Source organism: Anabrus simplex, chromosome 4 (assembly GCF_040414725.1).
Source record: "Anabrus simplex isolate iqAnaSimp1 chromosome 4, ASM4041472v1, whole genome shotgun sequence".
Classification (NCBI taxonomy): domain Eukaryota; kingdom Metazoa; phylum Arthropoda; class Insecta; order Orthoptera; family Tettigoniidae; genus Anabrus; species Anabrus simplex.
In genome coordinates, this window is record NC_090268.1 from 319,801,377 (window position 1) to 319,826,331 (window position 24,955).

At 40.4% G+C, this 24,955-nt stretch overlaps 1 protein-coding gene across 1 annotated transcript in view; it reads left to right on the top strand.

Moving 5' to 3' along the window:
- Window positions 1-24,955, top strand: part of LOC136871936 (uncharacterized) — an 87,521-nt gene that overhangs the window by 51,917 nt on the left and 10,649 nt on the right. The window contains exon 3 of the mRNA XM_067145676.2: window positions 13,772-13,975. Within this exon, the coding sequence (XP_067001777.1) occupies window positions 13,830-13,975 (146 nt within the window). The 5' untranslated portion in view covers window positions 13,772-13,829. The remainder of the gene's footprint in view (window positions 1-13,771; window positions 13,976-24,955) is intronic.

Here is a 24,955-nt window from a genome sequence, read left to right on the forward strand (position 1 = left end):
GTCTACACGCTTTCAGCGGCATTGCATAGTGTGGCAAGCTTCAGCTGCTGCCCTCTAGGTTCCTGTGGCAGAGGGATGATGTGGTTTCGCCACACCAGCCCCTCGCGAAGTCGAGGTTGTCACGGCTGAAAGTAGTCCGGGAACCTGACTCTTTGGCCGGAGCGATTTGTAGGTGCCAAGTCGCGGGATAGTGAAGCATTTTTAGGTGCCGGTGATGCTTCTGCTGTGTCATTGTGGAGAGTGTTCTCAGGGCTCATGCAATGATCCTGAGTGGTATTTTGTCCAGGTAATGGTATGTTATCAGCCAGGATGAAAGCAGGTTTTATGCAATCAATGCTGACGCGGACAGGCTTGCTTATTATCTGCACAGTCAGTGTCCTATCACTTCGATCTGACACTCGATGTGGGCCTGTGTATGGCAGCTGTAGCACGCCGCTGACCGTGTCATCACATAGGTAGACATGAGTACAAGTGTTCAAGTCCCTGAAGGTGGAATGTTGATCATGCCGTGATGCTGGCAAAGGACGTAGTCGACTCATTTGTTGGCGGAGTCTGACTACGAAGCTTGAAGTGTCCTCAAGGCGGTCGTCTGTCATGGCACAAAGCATTTCTCCTTGAAGTCGAATTGGTTCTCCGTAGACTAGCTCTGCCGAGGAAGCACCAAGATCTTCTTTATGCGCACTTCGGATACCAAGTAAGACAATTGGTAAGGCTTGCAGCCGAGACATATCGGGATGGCACATGATGGCCGCCTTGAGTTGACGGTGGAAACGTTCAACCATTCCATTGGCACAAGGATGTCAGTTGGTTGTTCGGGAGTGTGAGGTTCCGGTGAGATTTCCCAGGTTTCGGAACAACTGAGATTCAAACTGTCTGCCTTGGTCGGTCGTGATACGGTGGGGTGATCCAAAGCGAGAGATCCGGCATGCTACAAAAGCTTCGGCGACGTCTTCAGCTATGGTGCGTTCCAGTGACCAGACTTCTGGACAGTAGGTGAATCGATCCACTGCTGTCAGACAGTATCGGTAATTTCCAGCAGGGGGAGTGGGCCGATGATATCCAGATGGACGTGCTGGAAGCGAGCAGACGCTGGGGTAAAGTTGCCAATTGGAGCGTTGTTATAGCGTGTGACCTTCGAGCGTTGACATGCCTGGCAGGCTCGTGTCCATGTACGGCAGTCTTTTTTGTATGTAGGGCCATACGAAGCGTTCTGATGCTAAACGGGCGGTCACTCTGGCACCAAGATGACTTATACCGTGAAGAGTCAAAAGCTTGTCTGCAAAAAGGTGCAGTGAATGGTCGGGGTCGACGCGTTGAAGTGTCACAGAACAATGTGGTGTTGGTTCCTGGTATCCGGACTTGCCCCAACCGAAGTGCTGATTCGCAGTTCAACAGATCAAGGAGTTCTGCGCCCCCTTCCTGTGATCGTACCAAAGCGCTGAAGTCCAATGTCCTACTGGCAATTCCGTTGATGCGAGATAGTGCATCTGCGACTATGTTGGAGGAGCCTTCAAAGTGCTGAACGTCCGTTATGAACTGAGCGATGAACGATAACTGGTTCAGCTGCACGAGTGGAAGTTTGTCGGGACGTTGCTGGAAGGCGTAAATCAGGGGCTTGTGGTCTGTATAGATTGTGAACTGCTGGGCTTCCAATATGTATCTTCATAAACTACAAGTAACTCTCGGTAGTAGGCTGGCCATTCGGTTTACTTCGGAGACATTTTCCTAGAGAAGAAGGCTAGAGGCTGCCAGGCATCGTCCACGTATTGCTGGAGGCTAGCTCCAATAGCGCTGTTGGATGCATCTGTGAACAATCGCAATGGTGCTTGCGGATCGGGATGCGCTAGGGTGGTAGCTTCAGCGAGGCTTTCCTTACAGGCGGCAAAGATGCGTTCCATTTCTGGTGTCCAGGGTACCTGTTGAGAGCTGTGTAAACTGGATACAGCTACATGGAGTGGAGCCTGGTACTGTGATGCCGAGGGAAGGAATCGGCGATAGAAATTGATCGTTCCCAGGAAATGTCCAAGCTCAAATGCGGTTTTCGGGTGAGGAAAATTCTGCAGCGCTGTGATGCGTTCCGGCAGTGGTCGTGTCCCTGCGGTGGAGACTTCGTATCCGAGAAAGGTGACTTTCCGGAGATGCTAAGACACTCTTGGTAGCATTGATGAGGATGCCATACTCAGAGAGGCGGAGGAAGAGACCTTGCAGGTGGCACCTGTGTTCTTCAGGACTCTTAGAGAAGACCAAGATGTCGTCGATGTACACAAACGTGAAATCCAGACCTGATAGTACTTCTATGAATCTTTGAAAGGTTTGAAGGTCATGAAGGGAAACCGAGTCTGAAGGGCGTTATGATTGCAGTCTTCGGAATGTCACTTGGGTTCACGGGAATCTGGAAGTAGGCCTTCACTAGGTCAATAACGGAGAAAATAGTGCGTCCATGGAGCTGGTGGCTGAAATCGTGGAGATGCCGAGGTGGATACTTGTCAGGGACTGTCTGAGAGTTTAAGGCACGATAATCTCTGCAGGGCCACCAGCCTTCGTCCTTCGGTACCAAATGGAGCGGTGACGACCAAGTACCCTCATAGCGTCGTGCTGTACCTTCCAGAAGCATGGCATCAAACTCCTTAGCAATCTGGAGACGATCCTGGGCGAGACGACGAGCTCGGCAGGAGACAGGTAGTCCTGGTGTTGTGCGGATGAAATGTACCATAGAATGGCGTACTTCTCGCAGGGCTCCAGATGGACAAGTGAGGTCAGAAAATTCCTTTAAACTTTCATGAAAAGTAGTCTGTACAGAGCCTTCACACTGGGCTGTAGAGAGTTAGCAGTTTGGACGTTCCCTGATAAGCCTGTGATGCCGTCGACCAAGCGTTTGTTACGACAGTCTGGTCCTATGATGGGAACTGCGACATCGGCAACAACAAATTTCCATGAAAGTTCTTGTTGGAGTCCGAGGTTCATTTTCATGTGCATAGTCCCGTATGTGTGTATTGTGGAATTATTGACAGCTGCGAGTTCATAACTGGTCTGATGGCGACGCCCCTTCAGAAATTTATGCAGGAAGCAACACAAATCCGACCCAGTATCGATCAGAAATTGATGTTTACTGCTCTTGTCCGTGATAGAGGCGGTTTCCATCTGTTGGGCAACCATTTACCGCCGTCACTGGTTGCCGTTGAAGTTTGGCGGGAAGCTACAAGGTGATTCGCACTTCTGTGCCTTTTCGCGGAAGCGGCGATGGTACCAGCAGATACCTTATGCACCAGCTGTCGGAGAAGACCTGCGGCTGTTACTAGGACGGCTTGGCCGATCCCGGGAACGAGAGCATGCGCAGGAGGAAGTTTGCAGTGATGTCATCTGGTGTGAAAGTTCATCTATCCTCTTTGCGAGCTGTCTCACCTCACTAACTGGTGGTGTACTCACGGCGTGAACAGTGGCGGGAAGTGACACGGGTGAAACCTCAAGAATTTTGTTGGCTAAGACGGCAACCTTATCTAGCGGCATCACTCTGTGTTTGTAAAATGGCCTGAACTTGTGACGGCAGGCGCTGTATTCATAACTGTCTTAAGAGGTTATCTTGTACTTGTGGGCTGCCCGCGAGAGACCTATGGTGTCGTAAGAACTGGGACGGCTTTCGGTCACCGAGCTCCTCCTCCATGAGCAGTTGACGAACGCATTGCTCTTCCAATAGGGAAAGACGCTGAATTAGTTCGGTTCGCAGATATGCGTATGCATTTTGCGCCGGAGGTTTGGTAATATCTTCAACTTCCGCGGCATAGCGACTGTCCAGCTGGGAAACAATGTACGCGTATTTTGTTGCATCCTGCGTGATACTGGATACATTGAACTCCACTTCTGCCTGCGACCCTGGCTTGTCTGGCCAGAAAACAGGTAATTTAACTCCAACACGATTCCCTACAGTACTAACCTCTGAGGGAGGTGATTGCGGCGTTTGCTGTTGTATGAGGCGATTGTGCTCTTGTAATTCCTGTAGCTGCTGTTCTAATTGCTCCATAGCAACGGCGGTAACTAGCGTGTCAATAGCACTGTCTTTATGTAGAAAACTGTGTCACACTATATTAATCACGTCAGGGTCACCAAATGTGGGGAATATTACACATACTGACTTGCCAGCTACAGTAAACACAACATTTGAATAGAACTGCCTATTTATTCTGTACGGAACTTTACATTGTCGTTTCCTACAATGCCATCCATAGATGACAATATGTAGAAAGGCACTCGATGTTTGTTTACTATATCTTGTTTCAATTATGCTGCCATGGAAATCATAAAGAAGATGGGCACTCTACACTCTTTCACTAACGTTGCCTAGTGTGGCGAGGTCCAGCTGCTACCCTCTAGGTTCCTGTGGCGGAGGGATGATGTGGTTTCGCCACACACCCCTCAGCTGCACTCTTGCTCCTCTAAGCTTGCCATCTCTTTGTTTTTGTGATTTTCTTGTTTGTTCTTAAAGACAATCTCAAACAAAGATTGCAAATTCAGTTACATTTTCACACTTAGCTTAGGTAAAAAAAAATATATATATATATATATATTTGTTGTTCTTTGCAGCCTTTTCAGAAAAGGCTAGGAAAACAACAGATAGGGAATCTGCCTCCTGGGCGATTGCCCTAAATGCAGATGAGTAGTGATTGATAGATTCCAGAATGTCGCTCAATCATAAACATTCAAAGTGCGTACAAACTCCTCGATTGAAGTTTCCAGAGGAAAAGAAAGAAAATGTTTTATTTGAAAAAATGTGGATTTTGTACTTAATATAATTTTCTCATTTTGAATCAGTTTTGCATTTTATTGGTTTTTCAGAACACATTAGGAAGTGGTTTACGGGCTGTAAAAATGGCAAATGCTAGAGTTTTTATGAGCATTTTTTGCTTTAATACCTTTGGGGAAAATCACCGTTCGTAGTTATCTATTGGCTACTCAAGTGTGTTATTTTAAATTTTTATGGGAGGTGAGGGTGTTAGCCACACACTAAACCCCCAAAGTCCCTCCTGTTAGGGTTACCATAGCTTGGCCAACATGTCCTCATTTTCCATTTTAGGGCATTGGGAACTTGCTGTTGTCCTTCCCCTTTCAGCGATAGGACTTGCTGAACGTACTAGCAGAAAGACTACCGGCTATGCATTTCTCAAGTTGTACCAGCAGCACAGACTTGGCCTTTGTGAATTCCTCAAGACTAAAATAGCAGCTGTTCACCATTCCCTTTTCTGTGGGCTTGGGACTGGCATCTACAGTAAAACCTCGTTAATTCGATGTCGTTAGGACTCAAAAATCAGACTTCGAATTACGTGATTTCGAATTAACCGTCAATTCGCAATTCAGAAGTACCAACCCTTGCCGCATTACGAAATATTCTAAGTCCCGTTACTGCATGCAGTTAACCTTGATTCACAGTTTATACCTTTCAAATGTCATAAAAAAAGAACTATTTCCAAAATGTATCCAAAAAAGGTGCATTTACAGTATTCAAATAATGCACTTTCATATCTTACTGGCAAATATAACCTCATGCAATAAAAGAAAGAAAAAAAAAAAGACGAGGAGAAATCTATTCTGGCTCCCATGTGCAAGTGCTTTATTCATTGGAGATAGTACTATACTGTATGCATTTTATATGCCTTGTATTTACACAGAAAGTACCCGATGCCCTTAAAATCAAACTTTCCTATGACTCTATCTTTGTACGATTTCCCGCCATGGCACTTCTCTCGTACTTCAGAAATGTAAACACTTGCCGCGTCACAAAGTATTCTAAGACCCATTAATAAATTCTATCCGAAATGTATCCAACAAGGTGAATTTACAATGTTCAAATAATGCACTTGGATAAATCACTGACGAACATAACCTCACGCAACGAAAGAAAAACAATCACACAATTCAAAGACAAGGATAAATTATGCTGCTTCCACCGTGCAAATGCATTATTTTTTGGATATCTGTACTGTTTGCATTTTTAGATGCTTTGTACTGGGATGGAAAGTGTCCGACGCCCTTAAAACATTGTAGCTTATGGAACTTTTCTATGACGAGGGGATAAAGTTTCTCGCTTCCATGTCAACGCACTACACTGACCCCATCCCCGACCCTTGTACGATTCTCCGGCTGGCACTTTCTCCTTTAAAACCATAAGACCGTTTGGGCTCGCATTAAAATAAAGCAATGCAGTTTCATCGGCAATGACAGTATTGTTCGGTGCCTACGAATTTATTATATGAGCCACGCTTTTTTGTCAACTGTCGGCATCGCCAGTGTTCGCACATTTAGTTTTCCCGCACACTGCCTGTTGCGTGATGTTACGGCGTTCCTTAAAAGGTTGAATACAAAATAATTCCGATTTCATTCAACTTGGCAATCGTGAAGCGCGCTGTAGACCCACCGAAGTGAGTGTAAGTGCGGAAAGCTACCACTCCACGTTCCGAAACACGCGTTCTATTATGACGCTGATAAATTTCGAGTTTAAATTACTCTGTAACATACTATTGTTTTAAAATGTAAAGGCAGTTTCGAATTAAAAGTCTGAATATCGGTAATGGGGCCGACATTGTACTTCGAATTACGAATTATCCGTATTTCGAATTAAACAATTTAAATAACATGCAAAACTGTATCTCATGTTTTCGGGAACGAGAGCTTCTTCGAATTACGTGGGATTTTGAATTAACCGATTTCGAATTATCGAGGTTCTACTGTAGTAGGCTTAGATTATCCCCCCTGGGCAGCTGGATGTGTCTGAAGTGTAGTAGGACTGTATTTAGGTATGATTCTTGAATATTTATCCTCCATTGGCACCACTGTTCCAAATCAGCAGGTCATAACTGATAGTGGGTTTTGCCACTAATTTGTATTTTATAATTTACCACTAGTTTATGTTCTTGCCAGCCAGGTGGCTATGGTTAAGGCGTGAAATCTATGTGGTCTGACACTGGTTAGCCAGTTGGTCTCGTTGGTCGAAAAAAAATTCAGTCAGAATGTTGGCTGGCAGGGTAGGAGAGAGAGTGGTATACATTTTCTAATCACTAGATTGCATGCCACAAGCCTGGATTAAATGCCTGACCTCTCCGCATTGCATATATGGTGTGATGGCATTTGATGCTGTTGATGGTATTGGTCCATCAGGTGGGGGACGTAAAGCCTTGAGTACCCTTTGCTGCTATTCAACAGGAGTAGGCCATGTGTCAGCACTGGGTTACACCCTCTTCCTTCCTACTATCATGTATCACATCATTCATTTTATCTCATTAACCCTTTAAGTGCGGAGTTATTGTTTGACTGGTACGTCAGTGCTGAGTTTTTTAATTCGTATGTAAAAAAGAATATTGTAGGAGCCTCAATTCTTAACCTATCAATGGGGTGATTAGCTTAAAATGTTTATAAATGTTGGTTCTTTATAAATCTAAATGCAAATGGAAAATCCTACACTGATGCTCAATATTATTTTGAGAGATTTTACACTTCTGTGCCCACACGTACATCAACTTTATACAAAGTAAAGAGCCCAAAATAAAATTATTTCCAAAATCTGTAGGCAGCTAATATCTTAAAAGTGCATAAGTTGATATATTAAACCTTGAACGTGGTGACAGCTGAATGTTTTCTACTAGTTGTTTGTGATACCAGTTTGTTTCATAAACAACCAGCTGCACCAGTTCCACTGGCAGAATGTTTTTTTAATCAATGATTTTGGGATTGTCATCAAACACTACTTGGCTCTCAGAGTCTGTCACAGTTACTTGAAAGTCTGGTGGTGAAAAGTCGTATCTGTCCGCCACGAAAATAGTGACAAAATAGCTTTTGTACTCGCCGTGCTTTTCTTCCTTGGTTTAGGAGGTTCTGTTTCTCACATTATTTTCATCACCCTCACTTTCAAAATCGATTGGCAATTCATTAAAATCACTTTTATCATCACCTTCCACTGTGGCTAATAACTGAAAGATTCTTTGATCCAAAATAATATCGCTGCAAGAGCAACTAGCTTGTTGTCCCGCCATGCTTGTTTACATCAGAGATGAGTTCCACAGACCTCTACAAAAGGCTCTGTAAGTTACTTCCCGAAGCTATAAGCGTAATCAGTTAGTTCTACATAATGCCCGACGGACGGCAGAATGTGCCAGAGATCGAATCGGCACTGGAGAGTGAACCGGGAGACAAAAAAATGAAATTAAACTTCTCCTGCACAGTATATAGACGGGCGTAGCACTCATTGCGTTAGCTCCTCTGATGAGGTTGGCGTCAGGAAGGGCATCCGTCATAAAAACTTGCTATGAAGATTCAGTCCCACTTCATACCTGACCCTGTTGCAACATAATCCGAAGGAAAACCGCAATGACGTTACACTCAACAAACGCCATAGGGGTTTCGAGAAACGGTGAGAAAGGAAGGGTGAACAAACACAAATTTGGCAACATGAATCAAATCCAGGAATAAAACTTACCCAGAAACAAGAAGACATTTAGGGAAGCAAGCTGGTAACCCAACCCATAAAGAAAAGGAATAACATTCTCAGGATAATGTAAGGATCATTTCTAAATGAAAAGCACCTGTATACTTTAGGAACATATTACACCCAAAGAAAAAATAAATCAAGTAATTTGGGAAAATATAAGAATATCTTTGTGAAATAAAAGGATACGTAAACAATAAAATATAGTACTAAAAAAGAAAATCACAAAATTAACAAGAAATAAGTTGGTACCAACATAATTTAACTTTTTACAAACCTTTAACTTTCTTAAATTTAATAAATTTATGTGTGGGACGAATATTTAGGGTGAATGAACGTGAAGGGTTTATACCAATTTCTAGTGGAGGGATAACCCACAAAAAACATAACTTAAAGCATAGATCAAATTAAGCAGTCCACTGTAATAAGAGCATACGACCCACGCTGAAGAAAAATGTTTAAACACACAAACAAGCCCCAAATTTAAAAATAAATTTAATCACAGGTCAAACAAACCAAAATCCAGAATAAAATCATATGGATAAGTCTTCTTTTCTTCTTTATACATTCCCTTTTCCAGATTCTCTCTGGGTAGGGTAGTGTACCAATGCCCTCCACCTTAATCTTTCCACCATTCCTCTTCTAGTACTTGATTGCTATCGACTCCTCTATTTGCAATACAGTCCCCAACAGATCACCATCTCATTCTATGCTGTCCCCTAGGCCTCTTTGCAGTCTCTGTATCCATGAATGTTCTCGTTGGTGTTCTCTTTCCTGGCATTCTCATGTGTCCAAACCATTTTAGCTTTGTTATATCGATCTCGTATTGAAATTTACACTCTCCTACGCTTCTCCTTATTTCCTCATTTCGTATTCTATCTTGTCTTGCCTTTCCCTGTATGCTCCTCAAGAAAATCATTTCATCTGTACTTGAATCTTTCTTTGGTTCTGCTTAGTCAGCATCAAGGCTGTTGAAGCATGGGTCAGTTTAGGTTTATAATAGGACAAGTATAAAACCTCCTTGTACTTCATTGGCACATTTTTGTTCCATACAATGTGTCTCACCCACTGGTAAGAAGTTGCAGACTGCTGTATTCTTAAATCAGTTTCTCCATCCAAATTTCCATCTTGTGACATCATGCTGCCCAGATATTAAAACTTTTTCACTCCTTCAAGAGGTTCATTTCCTATTTTTCACACCCCTGGATTTTCTGTTACCTCTCATCGTGATCAAAATCTTGCTCTTCGCAGTACTAAACTTCATTCCAAGATTTCTTATCTCCTCATTCCATAAATCAACTTGTCTGTACTTCCTCTTCATTATCTCCCCAAACTACAATGTCATCAGCAAAGAGCATAGACTTTACTTGCTCGCCCATCATCTTCTCCTTGATATTATGTAGAATTCTATCCATTATGATTATGAAGAGTAAGAGAGACAATACACTTCCCTGTCTGAAGCCTGTCTCAACTCTGAACGATTCAGTTTGACCCACTGTGGGTGAAACACAGCTTTCATAATTTTGATACAATGCTATTATCATCTTCCTTCCTGATGCTCATCCACAGGTCTTTTCTGCAGATTCCACCATGACTGTTTTAAAGTATGCCCATTCTTCTTTGACCCTTCCAATGTCTTCCTTAGGAGGTATACTTATTTTAATGTGTGTCTGGAACTCTCTATTTATTTACTTCGCCTGCAATTTCTACACCCTTAGCTTTCTCTACCTAATCTGTCATATTTTGTATCTTTCCCATCACTATCACAATCACTATCACAACTCTCTGTGATCTCCTTCAAAAGATTCACTTGTGAGGGCTGTTACATCTACCAACCTTTTCCTGTTACCTTTCTCAACCAAAATGTAGTCTATCAGTTTTAATTTTATCCCAACTATATCTTGTTATCTTGTGACTGTTTTTCTTTCAAAACCATGTGTTACCAATGATCAGCTCAGTTCTTCTATGAAAGTCTACCAAAATATCTCTAGCTGTGTTTCTCTTCCCATATCCAAAGAGTCCTTTAATCTCTTCGTCTTTTCTTTCCTGACTTGTTCGTCCGTCCTGTATATGGCCTTCCAGATATTCAAGGTATTCCTCTAGATCTGTATTTCCTGTTTGTGGAGCATACCCTTAATTATATCTGTAACACCAGTTTCGAGTCTCAATCTGACAGTAATCAACCTGTCGTTTTTCCACCAATTCTAGGTATTCCTTTAGGACTTTTCTAATTGAGATGTATACCATTTTTGGCTTCTCTTCCTCCACTATATTATAAGATGTATCCTTTCTTTAGTTTCCTCTCACCTTTTCCTTTCAGTTTGGGGTCACTGATTCCCAGCAATGTTATATCTTTGTCAACCATAAAATCTATAATTTCTTCCACTTTCCCTATTAATGTCGCTACATTGATGGTCGCTGTCTTGATGTATTTGCTTGCTGGTTACCCATTTCTCACATTTCTCCCAGTATCACAAGAACTGCACGTTGCTTGTGTGGAACTCCTTAGCGTATTCACAGGCTTCAATACACTTATCATATAGGTTTTTATTACGATGGTTTCGCCACTCCCAAAGGCATTTTAGAGCTACTGCCAGCAGAGACTTGTAGGCCGCTCCTGACATGAAGAACAGGTTCCGTTTTTAGCCACTGCTCTGGAGTACAGATACTACAGTTGATACGGGGTTTCAGTGGCATTTCCTCCACTGAGGGCCGATTTCCCCTCTATAACCCAACACTCGGCGTGAAGAGACTGGCTGTATGGTTTACTCCATTACCATGGCAGATTTAACTGGCCAGACACCCACTCTCTTCCTCCACTATAGTATAAGGTTAATCCTTTCTTTAGTTTCCTCTCACTTCTCTCTGTAAACAAGCTAAATCAAATCACAAGGGATGAGGATGAAATGATGAAGACGGCTCATACACCCAGCCCCCGTGCCAGCGAAATTAACTAATTAAGGTTAAAATTCCCGACCCTGCCGGGAATCGAACCCGGGACCCCTTTGACCAAAGGCCAGCATGCTAACCATTTAGCCATGGAGCCGGACAGTGAAGTAGGGTTAATAACTGGTGGTGTAATAGAAGAAGAATAAGAATGATCGTCTAAGGAATTAATGGCATGATTTTGTGCTAAGTTATATAGCTGAAAAAGGGAAACGGGAGGATTAAGTACATTGAAGAGCTGACGGAATGAAGGAGCCGCATAAAATTGTACAATGGAAATTAATTCCCAGACACAGGAACCCAGTCATCCATACACCGAGTATCAACAACGATCCATCCCAATATCAAAACAAAAACAAATCGGTGTCCCTACGCGTGAACAAATAAAAAGAAGATAAAGGTCAGGTAACAAGGTCAGGTAACGGCAAAATTGGAGGGAGGGAAAACGCAACAATGCAAAATTAAAGAAAAGAATTTAAACGCTTGAAACACCACTAGAAACGCATAATCCCCACGTCATTACAAGTATTACGTAAAATATCACCCTTTTGAATGTAACAGTTAAAATAATGATTTCAAATTTTGACAATGTTTGAATATTTAAGGTGTTCCAAAAATTAATAAATATAACTAGATGTTTCCTTTTAAATGACCTATATATAAGAATGTAAGTAATAAGTAAACAATACTAATCTTTAAATAAATAAATAAATAAAAGATTAAAATATCCAAAGAAATCAACATTAAGTAAACTGAACTAATAATAATTTAATTTTAATTTCGTGTGGCTATCTAGCAGTGTTCAGCCCTTGTGAGGCAGACCCTCCGATGAGGGTGGGCGGCTTCTGCCATGCGTTGGTAACTGCGTGTTATTGTGGTGGAGGATAGTGTTATGTGTGGTGTGAGAGTTGCAGGGATGTTGGGGACAGTACAAACACCCAGCCTCCGGGCCATTGGAATTAACCAATGAAGGTTAAAATCCCCGACCCGGCCGGGAATCGAACCCGAGACCCTCTGAACCGAAGATCAGTACGCTAACCATTCGCCCAATGAGTCGGACATAATAGTAATACATTAAGAAAAAGGAAGGGATTGGTGATTTACTCAGCACGTGAGGTCAACACGAGGCAATTTACTGAATCAAAGATAACACAATTAACAAATCACAACTGGACAAAATAAAAACCCAAAAGAAAGAGTGTTAGGAATACCATCTCCAAAACACAAGAAAAATAATAGTAATAACACACACACACACCACACGAAATGATACAAGAAATCACAATAAACCAACCATAATAATAATAATAATAATAATAATAATAATAATAATAATAATAATAATAATAATAATAATAAGGGAGGGAAAATAAAATTTGTATAAGCGGAATAAATTTCAAGTTACCGGCTCAATGTGCAAGTCATTTTAAAATATCGCCAAAATGGCGCTCCAGTTGTGTAATAGAAAGAGAACTCAAAACCCAAAAATCACACTATAATCCCAGACCAATAATTTTAATGATGCATAACAAGACAAATTACATGACCCAATAAAGTATAATTAAAAAGTACTTACAAGAGTGGTGAGATATTCATCCTAACTTACCACATGCTTACCTATGCACTGGCAATTACCAACCAAAATAGACAGAAAAAAAAATTAAATTACATAGTTAGAGCACTGTAAGATGTGTAACGATCAGTATCCCTTATAGGGATATAAATGCAAGTCGCTATCTGACCCCAGTCGGTTTGAGCATCATCTTAGCAGATGATGGCTGAAACATTTCTTGATGCATCCACACACAACCAAGTTCAATGGCAGACAGCCTGCTTTCAGTACGCCACCATACGAGCATTAGAACCGGGCGAATTACGCACATTCTGGCGGGAGAGTTCGTTCACGAGACGAACAAGTCAGTTCATTGCCAGATGGCATCAGAGTCCACAACAGTTCCCGACGGCAGATACATGCCGCTATGAATGAATCTTTCACACTAAGTACATGGTGAAGAGATGTAGAGTCGTATTTTAAATGAGTGGAAGAAAATGTAGACAATGTTCAATCCACTTTGGAAATCCCAACTTACAGTAGATGTGCTGCCCAGACACATAATTTAGAAAACAGCAGTTTATAGTGGAAAGTTTAATTTCCAATAGTTACGTTTGAAACGGGACAATGTTTGGACACCCATACCACTAATTTATGCTCTATATCATTCTCAAAAATGTCTACCGTATTATTGTGTGTACAATATATGCTTGTATTTAATACAGTATATGTTAATCATAGTTTGTGTAGTAATGTTATTGGGAATGTTGTTATAGTAGGTATCTTTTCTTTTCTCTACCTAGCTTGGAACGATTTCAAGAACTATATAGCGATGTCCTGGGCAAATCACGTGCTAAAAATATGTACAATGCTTTGGTTCAGTCCATGGCAAATGGAATGATGAAGGAACTGGAACAAGGAATTGTGGATGACGAGTTGGATTCTAAGTACAAGAAGCTCTCGCAAATCGTTGGAGCATATGAAGGACAAAAGGACATCAAAGCCTGGTAAGAAATCTTGTGCAGAGTAACAATACTAATTCCATTAGAGATAAGATGCAAACACAACTTTACTTGTAAACTGAGACTGTTACACTTTTGTAAATATGTAGCTATGCCATAATTTACAGATGATGTAATTCAAATTGAAGCTCTATGCTTGGTAAAAGATAGAAATTTGTGAATTTTTTCTTTCAACTCCCTGTGGGGATATCCTCTACCTGTCATAAGAGGCAACTAAAAAGGGGGGAACCAAGGGATGTTGAAATTAGAACTATGAGACTACTTATGATCAGTACCATTGTGTGATGAACACATACATGTGTTTCACTCGGATTCGGTTGAAATTTGGCAGGAATGTTCGTGGGAGGCAGTAGAATGCTAAGGTGAAAACTGCATGTCCTCAGCGCAAGTTTAAACGCCAAAATAGAAGAAATAAATAGTCATAGAATTAAAAGTGCCGCGGGAGTATCGGGGTTTGGCGGAGAGGTAGGGAGGAGCGAAGCAGCAGACGTGAGCCAACCGGGCTGTGTCGAGCTGCGCCAGCAGCCAGGCAGCGTATAGTTAGCGCGTTCCCCTTAACTTCCCGATTAGATGTGCAAAACATAAATATGAAAACGGCATATGAAACAAGTGCACAAAGGACGATGTTTGAAAAACGATGCCAAGAAGATTTGAAGAATTCACACTCGAGTTCTTGTTACTCGTAATTAGTGCAATAGTGATTGTTTACAAAAAAGTGTACAAGACACAGATACTGTGTGCACCATGCACATCTTGCAACGCTGTCGCTTTCACAAGTATTACATTGATTATAGGAAGGATCTTCTTTGAAACAATCGACTGGATTAACATATTGTGAAGGTTTCTTGTTAACATAGCCACATTTGTACCAACTGTACTGCCAAATGCTACAAAAACGTGGAGAGGAGAACTGGTTGTGCGTCAAAGATTGCACTTTTAAAATGTTGTTCCTTAAATGTACCTTGATGTCTAACGAGTTTAACAAAATTAAATCTTACAAAATACGTAAAAATTGCTTCCAAATGCAGAAGCCCAAAACATCTAATGGCTGTGTAAGTCCAGTGGCTCCTTTTGGAATTGTTTGAACATTGATTTTCTTACTCCCAATTTTAGCATTTAAAATATTTTCTTCTTCCTGTCCGGTCCAGGAATCGAGAACTAAAACACTGTACTCTGGTACTAGCTCACAGTAAACATCCCGTAATCATTTCTTTAAAAGTTCTTTGGTTAGTTTTCCAGACTTTGAAGGCAAAGTGTACACATTTGGTGCGGTAAATAGTTTTTTTTTTTCTGTGAAAATGAAAACCTACAACCTGTTTTCCAGTCATTGACCGGGTCAGGATGGAATGAATGAAACATATATAGGCTGTTATTACAATGGGGTCGCCACTCCCAAGGTGATTTATTAATGAGTGATAAATGCTATGAAATGATAATGGAGAGTGTTGCTGGAATGAAAGATGACAGGGAAAACCGGAGTATCCGGAGAAAAACCTGTTCCGCCTCCGTTTTATCCAGCACAAATCTCACATGGAGTGACCGGGATTTGAACCACGGCATCCAGCGGTGAGAGGCCGACGCGCTGCCGTCTGAGCCACGGAGGCTCCCTTTTTTTTTCTGTATTAGGACCAAAATTGCCTCTCTTTTTTTTTTTTTTTTTTTTTTTTTTTTTTTTTTTTTTTTTTTTTCAACACCACTAGCAACTTCAGCAGGAGTTGTCCATCTGCCGAAATTATTGGCTGTATTGTGTAGCTATGAGTTAGTGAATTCATAGATTGTGCTTCCGCTAATACGACTTTTTCTCCTTGTTCATTATTGGTCCTGCCAGAATGGAACTCTTCATGAAAACCAGACTGATCAGTATTAAACACGCACTCTGGGCCGTGACTTTCTATTAATTGCGACACTTCTTTAACAAACAGTGTCGCGTTACAATTAGTATCTTCTTGTTCAAATTGGTACTTTTTAGATACGAATTTGCAAATTTTTCTTGATCCAATTTTGAATTTCTTTTTAAAACTCATTATCCAGGACTGAGACGCTCGAAACATGTCTTAGTTAACTAGACGAGCGTGCTTTAAGGCCCATTTTTTAATATTTATATCGTGAACAATTTTGTTTCGTTGTCTACTTTCTTTGAACTTTTGATAAGTCTTCTTCGTAACAAATTTATTTTTTTCTCCCATTGTGCCACCGTTTTCCAGTTGTTGCTCGCACCTTTAAAGCTCTTGCCAGAACTTGAATTTACAAAACCTGTGTGTCACTGATTCGAAGCTCCTCTTTTTCCCACCTTTGTTTCGCCAATATTCGACGACCTTCTTCTTATGCGTTATTGGGATTAGGCATCGTTCAGCTGTTGTTGTGGATGCAGGGTTAGGAGCAACATTTTTGGAGACGAGGTCAAATAACGGTGTTTCAATATTGTCTTCCTCGAAATAAAAGTCATCACCTGACATATCCAGTGTGCCATACAGTTCCACTGTCATATCGTTATCCAAAACCCTGTCGGCAATTAGACCTGTAAAACGCTGACAAGAACGCAATTCCTGTGAACGCTTGTTTTTCTCGTAAAAGTAAATATATATATAAATACATTGATCTACTTATGATATAATTCCAATCCCAAATTCCTTTCATCTTCAGATAATGGGGTGTCTTTTTTGTCACACTCTGCAAAATTCTGAGGGCACACTACTACATTCCACGGATTGAATGACTTCTGTAGTGGGCGTTTTTATGTATCTAGGTGTAAAGAATCAATTATTACCATACATGGTTAAAGTAAATATACAGTCACCATTCATAAAAATGACTATAAGAACGTCAGATTTTACCTGTCATTGTAAGAACGTTGTCTCATCGGACGACTAATCAATGTGCACCTCTTGATCTGCTTGGACATTTTTAATCGGGAAGATACGAGGTATGTGCGAAGTGCGGTGTTGTAAAGAAGAGTGGCCGGGAGGGTGGGTGTGGGTGGTCATTCATTCGACTCGAGCGAGCAGCCCGACTATACGCTGCTCACGTCCACTGCTTCGCTCCTCCCTCCCTCTCTGCCACACCCAGATACTCCCCGCGGCACTTCTAATTTTACAACTATTTATTTGTTCTATTTTGGCATTTAAACTTGCGCTGGAGACATGCAGTTTTCACCTTAGCATTCTACTGCCTCCCATGAATATTCCTACCAAATTTCAACCGAATCAGAGTGAAACACATGTATGTGTTCCCTCGTAAGTTACCTAGGAGTAGTACCCTTATGTGAGAAAGACCCTGGGTCTGGGCCTTGTCTGTGGTTAGTACTATTGTGTGTATCCCAAGGCCTGGGGCAATTAATGTCCATGTGGCAAAAGGTGCCATACGCTGCACTGGAATGTGTTGGTTACCCTGTGTTTAGAATGGGTTTGGGTTACCTATGAGTAGTACCACTATATGAACGACACCACGAGTCTATGTTGCCTCTGATTAGTACCCCTACGTGAGGAACACCGTGGGTTTGCATTGCCTGTGGATGGTACCATAAATTGTGATGAGCACGAGTTTGCATTGCCTATGATTAGTACCACTAGTGTGAGTAGCACAAAGAGTACATACATGGCCTGTGATCAGTTCCACTATGTGAGTAACACCACGGGAACACTAACGCTCGTGATTACAGTCCAGCCATCGGCTTTCCAGCCCTGATGTTTCTCAGACAGTGTTGTGGATTTTGAACCGTGCAATATAAACAAACGCAAACTCCTAAATTATTTCATACATGCGTAGATGGGATTCTGTGTTAATGCGATGTAAATGCATACGGAAGTATGCAAGAGTTACCTCTAATATATTGTGCCATTCGCTCAGTCGAATTAAGACGGTTGCGATTACTAGTAATGAAGTTAGACACAATGAATAAATTACTTAAGATATCAACGAATTGAGAGTTACGCAAAGTTGGAATGAATAAAATCGCGATGGCATTGACCAAGACAAAATAGATATTAGAATTGTTATGGAAGACACTGTTTGAAATAACAAATGAAAGCCTAACTCATGTATATGGACGTACATATTAAGGGTTATAAACTTTTCTATCACCAAGTAGAAAATATTATTCCACTAACTAACCTAGAAACAATCAGATTTGGAGAAAAAACTCAACAAGTTAAGAAACTCTCAACTACATAACAATCAAACTAGAAACTCCAACAGAAACATTTTTGATTTTAAGCAGTTTCATCCACCTGTCGTAAATCTATCAAACACACCCTTAAGCGAAATTGAACACTTAACTTTAGCCAAAGGACCGAAACACACCTGGCCCAATTTGAACAGCGTCAACATAGTGTACCAGGAAGGCATATGCCCTGGCACATATAAATTACAAATTTTATTTTCTAGCATACAATTCAGTTCCGATACGTGAACAGCTGTGTAAGTGAATGTTCTCGTACCTACTGCACTCCATGAGCAAGAAAGCAAGTCAAGCAAGGTCAAGTGACGTCACCGCCGCTTGCAGCTTACTTCCCCTACCGAAATTTCTCTATTGTATTTTTATGAACTTTTTAACGCCTGGACCGATTAACACGAGACCAACACTGAATTATAGCTAATGTTCTGGAAGTAAAACCCTGCAAATTTGAAATCAATCCGTCCAGTGGTTTCTGAGATATGACAATTTAAAGTTTGGGAGAAATACTCGCCCCTTATCACCTGATTCCAAGCACCGCCCGCCTGACGTGTATATATAGGCCACTGGGCCAAGGCCATAGCCAGTGCAGTCCCGTGTACAGAATCATGTGTGCACAGTGTGTGTAGAAAGTATGCTCCTTCGCGATTCGCGAGGATATAATAGTGGCCGTACTCAAACGCTGGTGTAATAGTAAAAGGACGTCGTACCGTACGTAAAGTTTCGGCCGCGCCGCGACGACTGTAAGATTCTAGACATTTTTCAAGGTGATAGAATACTTGCAAATTTGTTATAAAGGTGAGGATATATAAGTAAGAATAGAAGTATCTCATATTTCACTGACTAAGATACGACACCCTGAACTGTGCAAGTTCATAATTCTAAACTGTGCTAATATCATAAATCATTGCATGTGGTAAACTGAAATCGTAATTTAAAACCACTTCTAAGACATATTTCCCTTACAGTGAACTGTATGAGACTGTATTTACTCGATATTCGTCCCAGAACAGGGCAAAGATTAACTATTTTCGTTGTGCACTTTCTCAATCTTTCGATCACTACGGTGAGAAATCCAGTGAACATTAAGGACATTTTTCAATAATATTAAATAGTACGGACTAGTGTAGTGTGAATATAACCATAAAACCACCTTAAAATGTTAATAATATTTGTTCAGAGACTGTGATAGAGCACGTTTTCAAGTGCTTATGAACTGTGTATATAAAAGCTGTGTTCTCTGCAGCATGGACTGTGAATGTTAATTTAATGCCGTAAAATCGGTGTAAAAATAGAACTGTGCATTACGACGGTGTGTGATATTAACATCCGTAATATTCTCAATAGTGGCAATTGAACTTTCCGTGTTCTGACATTACTTCCAAGAACAACGGAAATCTTGGCAAAAGTGCTACGAGATCCTGCTACATTAAACGTCGCTTCCAACGAGGGATTTACATGGTTTCTTCAGTTATGGTACCCATCGAGGGACGTCGACGAGGGAGATAAACGTGGTATCTTCACTGAACATCGCCGGTGCTGAGGTTGAGTCTTCGTCCGCACTCCGCGGAATGTTCCAGACACCGTACAGCACAACTCCAACATGTGAATGCAGATCTTCTCGCAATCTGAGTGAGTAATCACAACTGACTGACTTTTTACTAAGCACTTTGTTCAGTACAGTGTTCTTACAAGTGCTGCGTGTGGATGTTAATTCATGGTTTCATTGTCGGTTAAACAGTTCATATTTTGCTATAAAGTCCTTTCTAAATCATTAATTAGTTGAAGTGCTTTATTCATTTCATTCTTTCAATTTAAACAAACTGAAAGACATACTGCAAGAGTTCAAATATTTAATTTATCAAACTTTCCATGACAAGTGTGTGTTTATTTTGTGTTTCAAAATTTAGGAAGACTGTAGGTCAGCACCTTAAATGATAAACTGACAATTTCCAAGGTGCTAGGCAATATTTGTGTGTGTTTGCATTTAAAGACTGTAGGCTATTCATGATCTATAGAAGAACAATAATTATTTTTGAAATTCTCAAGCGAACAAACGTCAAGAAAATCATAACATAAATCTTTTCTTCTTCATTTTGACAAATATTAACTACCAAGTTGAGTTGCAATTGCAGGGTGATATATCTGTGGCTATTATTAATAAATTTTATAGAAAAAAGAATTACCATCTATTATTCGCCCTGCGATACTATCCGTCTCTGTACCTGCTCCAAAAAACACCGGACACTACCTGAGATCCTTCCCATGCTCAAACCCCACAATCATTTCCTGGTACAATAGCCACCACTATGATTACAGAATCAAAGCTAGCCATAAGCAAAATGCCGGAAGATACGCAAAATGAAGTTAGAACCGACGTTAAAAGGAAACTGAGCAACATCCTCTCCAATTTAACCAGCCCCACGAATGATCGCAATAATAAAGAAAAAATAGCTGAACAAAAGCACATACAAGCGCTCAAAAAGAAAATCAAAGACAACGAACTCATCGTAACCAAAATTGACAAAGGCAATGCTACAATAATCGTGGGCAAAAAAGAATATATTAATAAAACAAAAAGCTTTTTCTCAGATAGCTCCTTTTCTGTAATCAAAAAAGACCCCACCCAAAAAATTCAGAGACTACTTAAACAAACTCTTAAAAACATTTCATTTTTATTTACTGAACAGGAAGAATCCAAACTCATACATATGAACCCAGGTCTCCCCACTGCTGAAGCTCTATCCCAAAATACACAAAGCCGGCCTTCCCATTCGCCCAATCATCAACTATAGACCAAGCCCCTTATACAAAATATCACAATTCATCCAAAGTTTCTTAAGAAAAAACTATCAACTTTTATCCAGAAAGTCTATTAAAAACACATTAGAGCTATTGGAAAAACTAAACAAGTTCAGTATGCAACCTGATTACTCGATCCACTCTTTCAATATTGTAAATATGTACCCAAGCATACAAGTATCAAAATTAATTCCGATAATTAAAAACATCTTAAACAAAAGCCAACTAGAGATACAAGATTTTATCACAGTATTAAAACTAATTGTCAACAATAACTTTTTCACTTTCGACAATGTCATATACCAACAGGATGGTTTGGCAATGGAATCACCTGCCTCGGGCATCGTGGCAGAAATATACCTAGATTTCCTCGAATACACCAAAATTGACAATGAATTTGAAAACATTCACTTCTGGGCCCAGATATGTTGACGATGTTTTCGTAATCGTGGACGAAAAATCAATGCTTCCACCACCCTCCTAATCAAATCAAAAAATTAACTTTCTAGATTTAACTATCACTAGAAACTCAGATTCTTTCAGTTATAAAATATTCAGAAAACCTACTCAGCCTCCACCATTCGTCAAGATTCAGTACACCCCCAATCCCACAAAGAAGCTACGTACAATAACCTAGTTCATCAAGCTTTTAGCATACCTATGTCCAACAAAGATCTAAAGAATGAACACTATCCGCAGTATTACAAAATTCGACGGTTTCAGCAATAATTGTGTAGAAAGGATAATCAATAAACACAAACATCGCCCTAAAACTACCCTCAAAAGAGAAATAACTAGACCTCTAACATTTTCCACCTTCACGTTCAACAATGATAGTTACAAGTTAACCAATATCTTCAAGAAACAAGGCATTAAAATAGCTTTCCTAACCTCAAAAAGGTAAACTGCACGTTGGAACTACATGCCGGTGTGTTGAACAGCGAAACCGCTAGATCGCAACGCTGCCAACGCAGGCTGCAGAGAAGACAAATTCCGATCTCTTGTTACAAGTGCAACAAGACTTCCTTGCACAACATACAAGAGAATCTCCCATCTTATGTAACAGATGCAGTTAGACATTCCAGAACACAGAGGAGGAACTCCCATCTCATGCCACAAGTGCAACAAGACATTTAACACCAGACAGAGAGAAACTCCCATCTCATGCTACAAATGCGACAAGACATTCTATTAAGCAGAGACCTGGGAAATCCACAGAAAGAAATGTTGCCTTCAGGATCGTGAGAACATCGTAGAAGAAAGAATAATATGAGACAGTTCGGCAAGTACCAAAATTCATAGCAGCCAACTACTATAACCATACAGCTTCAATGTTGCTGACTGTTAGTAGATGGATTAATATAGCAGGAGTGTCTATTTATTCAATTATATGCCGCGTGTTATGCTCCACTAGAGAATAACTACGTAACAAATATCAAGGAATAAATAGGTCTCTTTTCAAGAAGAAACTCAAAGTGATTAAGAGCGTGTTTTTGAAATTTTCCGATAGGGAATAACGGCTTTTAACTCTCAAGAACTAGAAAGGAGAAATAAGGTAAGATGTCAGCGAATAATCAAGCTAATACCAAAGATAGCAAAGTCCAAGAAATTGAACGATGTGATATATGCAGTAAAACAGTAGCAGATAATGACAAAGCTGTAGAATGCTATGCCTGTAATAAATGGCAACACTTTGAATGCAGTGGTCTCACGAAAGGAGAATTTGACTGCGTTAATAGAAAAAATAGTAGACTCGCGTCGTTGTGCACCGAATGTAAGACTAGGATTTGAAAAAACCAAGGCCCAACATCGAATCCTCGGATGGAATGATAAGTAAGATGCAGGAAATGCTTGATACATTGGAAACCAAAATACAAGGTAGATTAAAAATGGAAATAAAAACTCTACAAAATGAATTAGAGATACGCATCCAGTCGACAAATGTAACCAAACCTAAGGCTCCAACTCCGCAGACACCTAGGCAGCAAATAACTACACGAAATATGGATAATCAACTTGCGGCTCAGAGTCATCAAGAGATGGAGGAAGAGTAACAGGGAACAAGAGGTAATGTGATCGTGGTAAAAGAACGGACTGATTCAAGAAATTGAGAAAATTTCTACGAAAGAATTTGCTGAAGAAGGTAGGAAGGTACAGGACATAGATCAACAAGATGGAAACAATCAGATTCCATGGACAGATATGAGATCAACAAGAAAACTTAGGTCAGTGATTAGAGGAACTTTACGGCCGCGGAAAAAATCGGGTGGCTATGTATAGGTAGAATACATCCCACAATGCATAAAGAAAATTTAGTAGATTATATGAAGAGTAATGGAATAAAGGAGATCATGGAATGCAATCAACTGGAATCCGAAGGCTATAGCAAGTCTTTCAGAATTGGAGTTCCATTTGACAGTCTCAGACTGGTAAATAACCCTGATTTCTGGCCAAAGGACGTATAAGTAAGACAATACAATTTTCGAGGCTCAAGGTACAATGGGGTCATCGTGGAAAACAACCACAGGATCTCCTACAATGGTAACGTGCGACAATAAGGAAGAAACGACATCAGTACTGCTCTGGAATATTGAAGGCCTAAAAAACTGCTACCTCAGTAATGCCGATCAAAATATTAACAAACTTTTCTTACAGAGAATATTAACACTTTTGGTTGGGAATATTAACACTTTTGGTTATTACAGCATACATACCCTAGCTAAACAAAATAACCGTGGAAGACCGAGTGGGGGAATAACATGCATGTTCAAAGCAAACCTGGCCCCTATGAACATTATTTATAAATCGGGCAAAGTGATAGTTATTAAACTTAAATATGCGACAATTATTGCTGCCTACTTCCAACCAGAAGTCATTATAGAATCACTAAGTGAGGCTATAAACAAAATTAAGAATAACGAGGCAGTGATCTTAGCAGGAGATTTAAATTGTAGAATAGATAAGCCATCAAGGAAGAGCAATCTAGTTATCTCTTACTTGCAGGAAGATGGTTTTAATTTAATAAATTCTAACACAAATCCAACATACTTCTGTCACAATGGCAGCAGTACAATAGATCTGTTATTTCATAATAGCCTAATTGAAGTTCACTCGTGTAAAATAGAGGACAGGTGCTTAATAAGGAAACACCTTCCAGTAACAGCTACATTTAAAATAATACCCGGATACAAGTCTATAAAACAGAAACATCCGGAAATCTTCTCACGGAAAATTGTAATAGAGAAGCTACCAACTTTGGAAGAACAAAAGACACTTATGCAGAACATACTTCAGAAACCGTTAGGTGAAGCAACTAAAGACATAGAAGAAAAACTCAGGCGAGCTCAAAAGTGTTTTGACCAAGAGTGCTACAAGCTGAGGGAGACGGTCCTTGAATGCCTACATAAACCAAGAGAGAAAAGTAACCCGATTGATATGAATTTATATACAGTAGAAAGGAGAAAGTACAAACAGCTTTTGAAAGAGAAGAAAAAGGCATTCATCGATAGGGAAGCAATGATAATTGCTGAAACAGCTCACAAAAACCCATTCCATTCGCAAACTGCTAGAAGACCTCATTTCCGAATGATATCCCAATGAAAACTTGGATGGATCATTTTTCACGCATCTTGAACAGAGAAAACCGGCCGATGGCTATGGAGATGAAAGAAAATACGGATAAACACATGGAGTTTCAATATTTCACGAAAGAGGAAGTATAATCAACCATAACACAACTGGCAAATCAAAAGACAGCAGGTCCAAACGGTATTCTAAACGAACATATAAAATTGTCTATGGAAGCGTTTTTTAGGAATATGGATGACATTATTCAACACCTGTATGGAAAAGGGAAATATTCCCTATGAATGGAGAGAATCCAATATTAAAATCCTTTAGAAAGGTAAAGGAGATACGGGATCTCCAGATTTCTAGAGGCATAGCACTAGAGAATAACCTGTTAAAACTATTTACCAGTTTACTGAACAGGA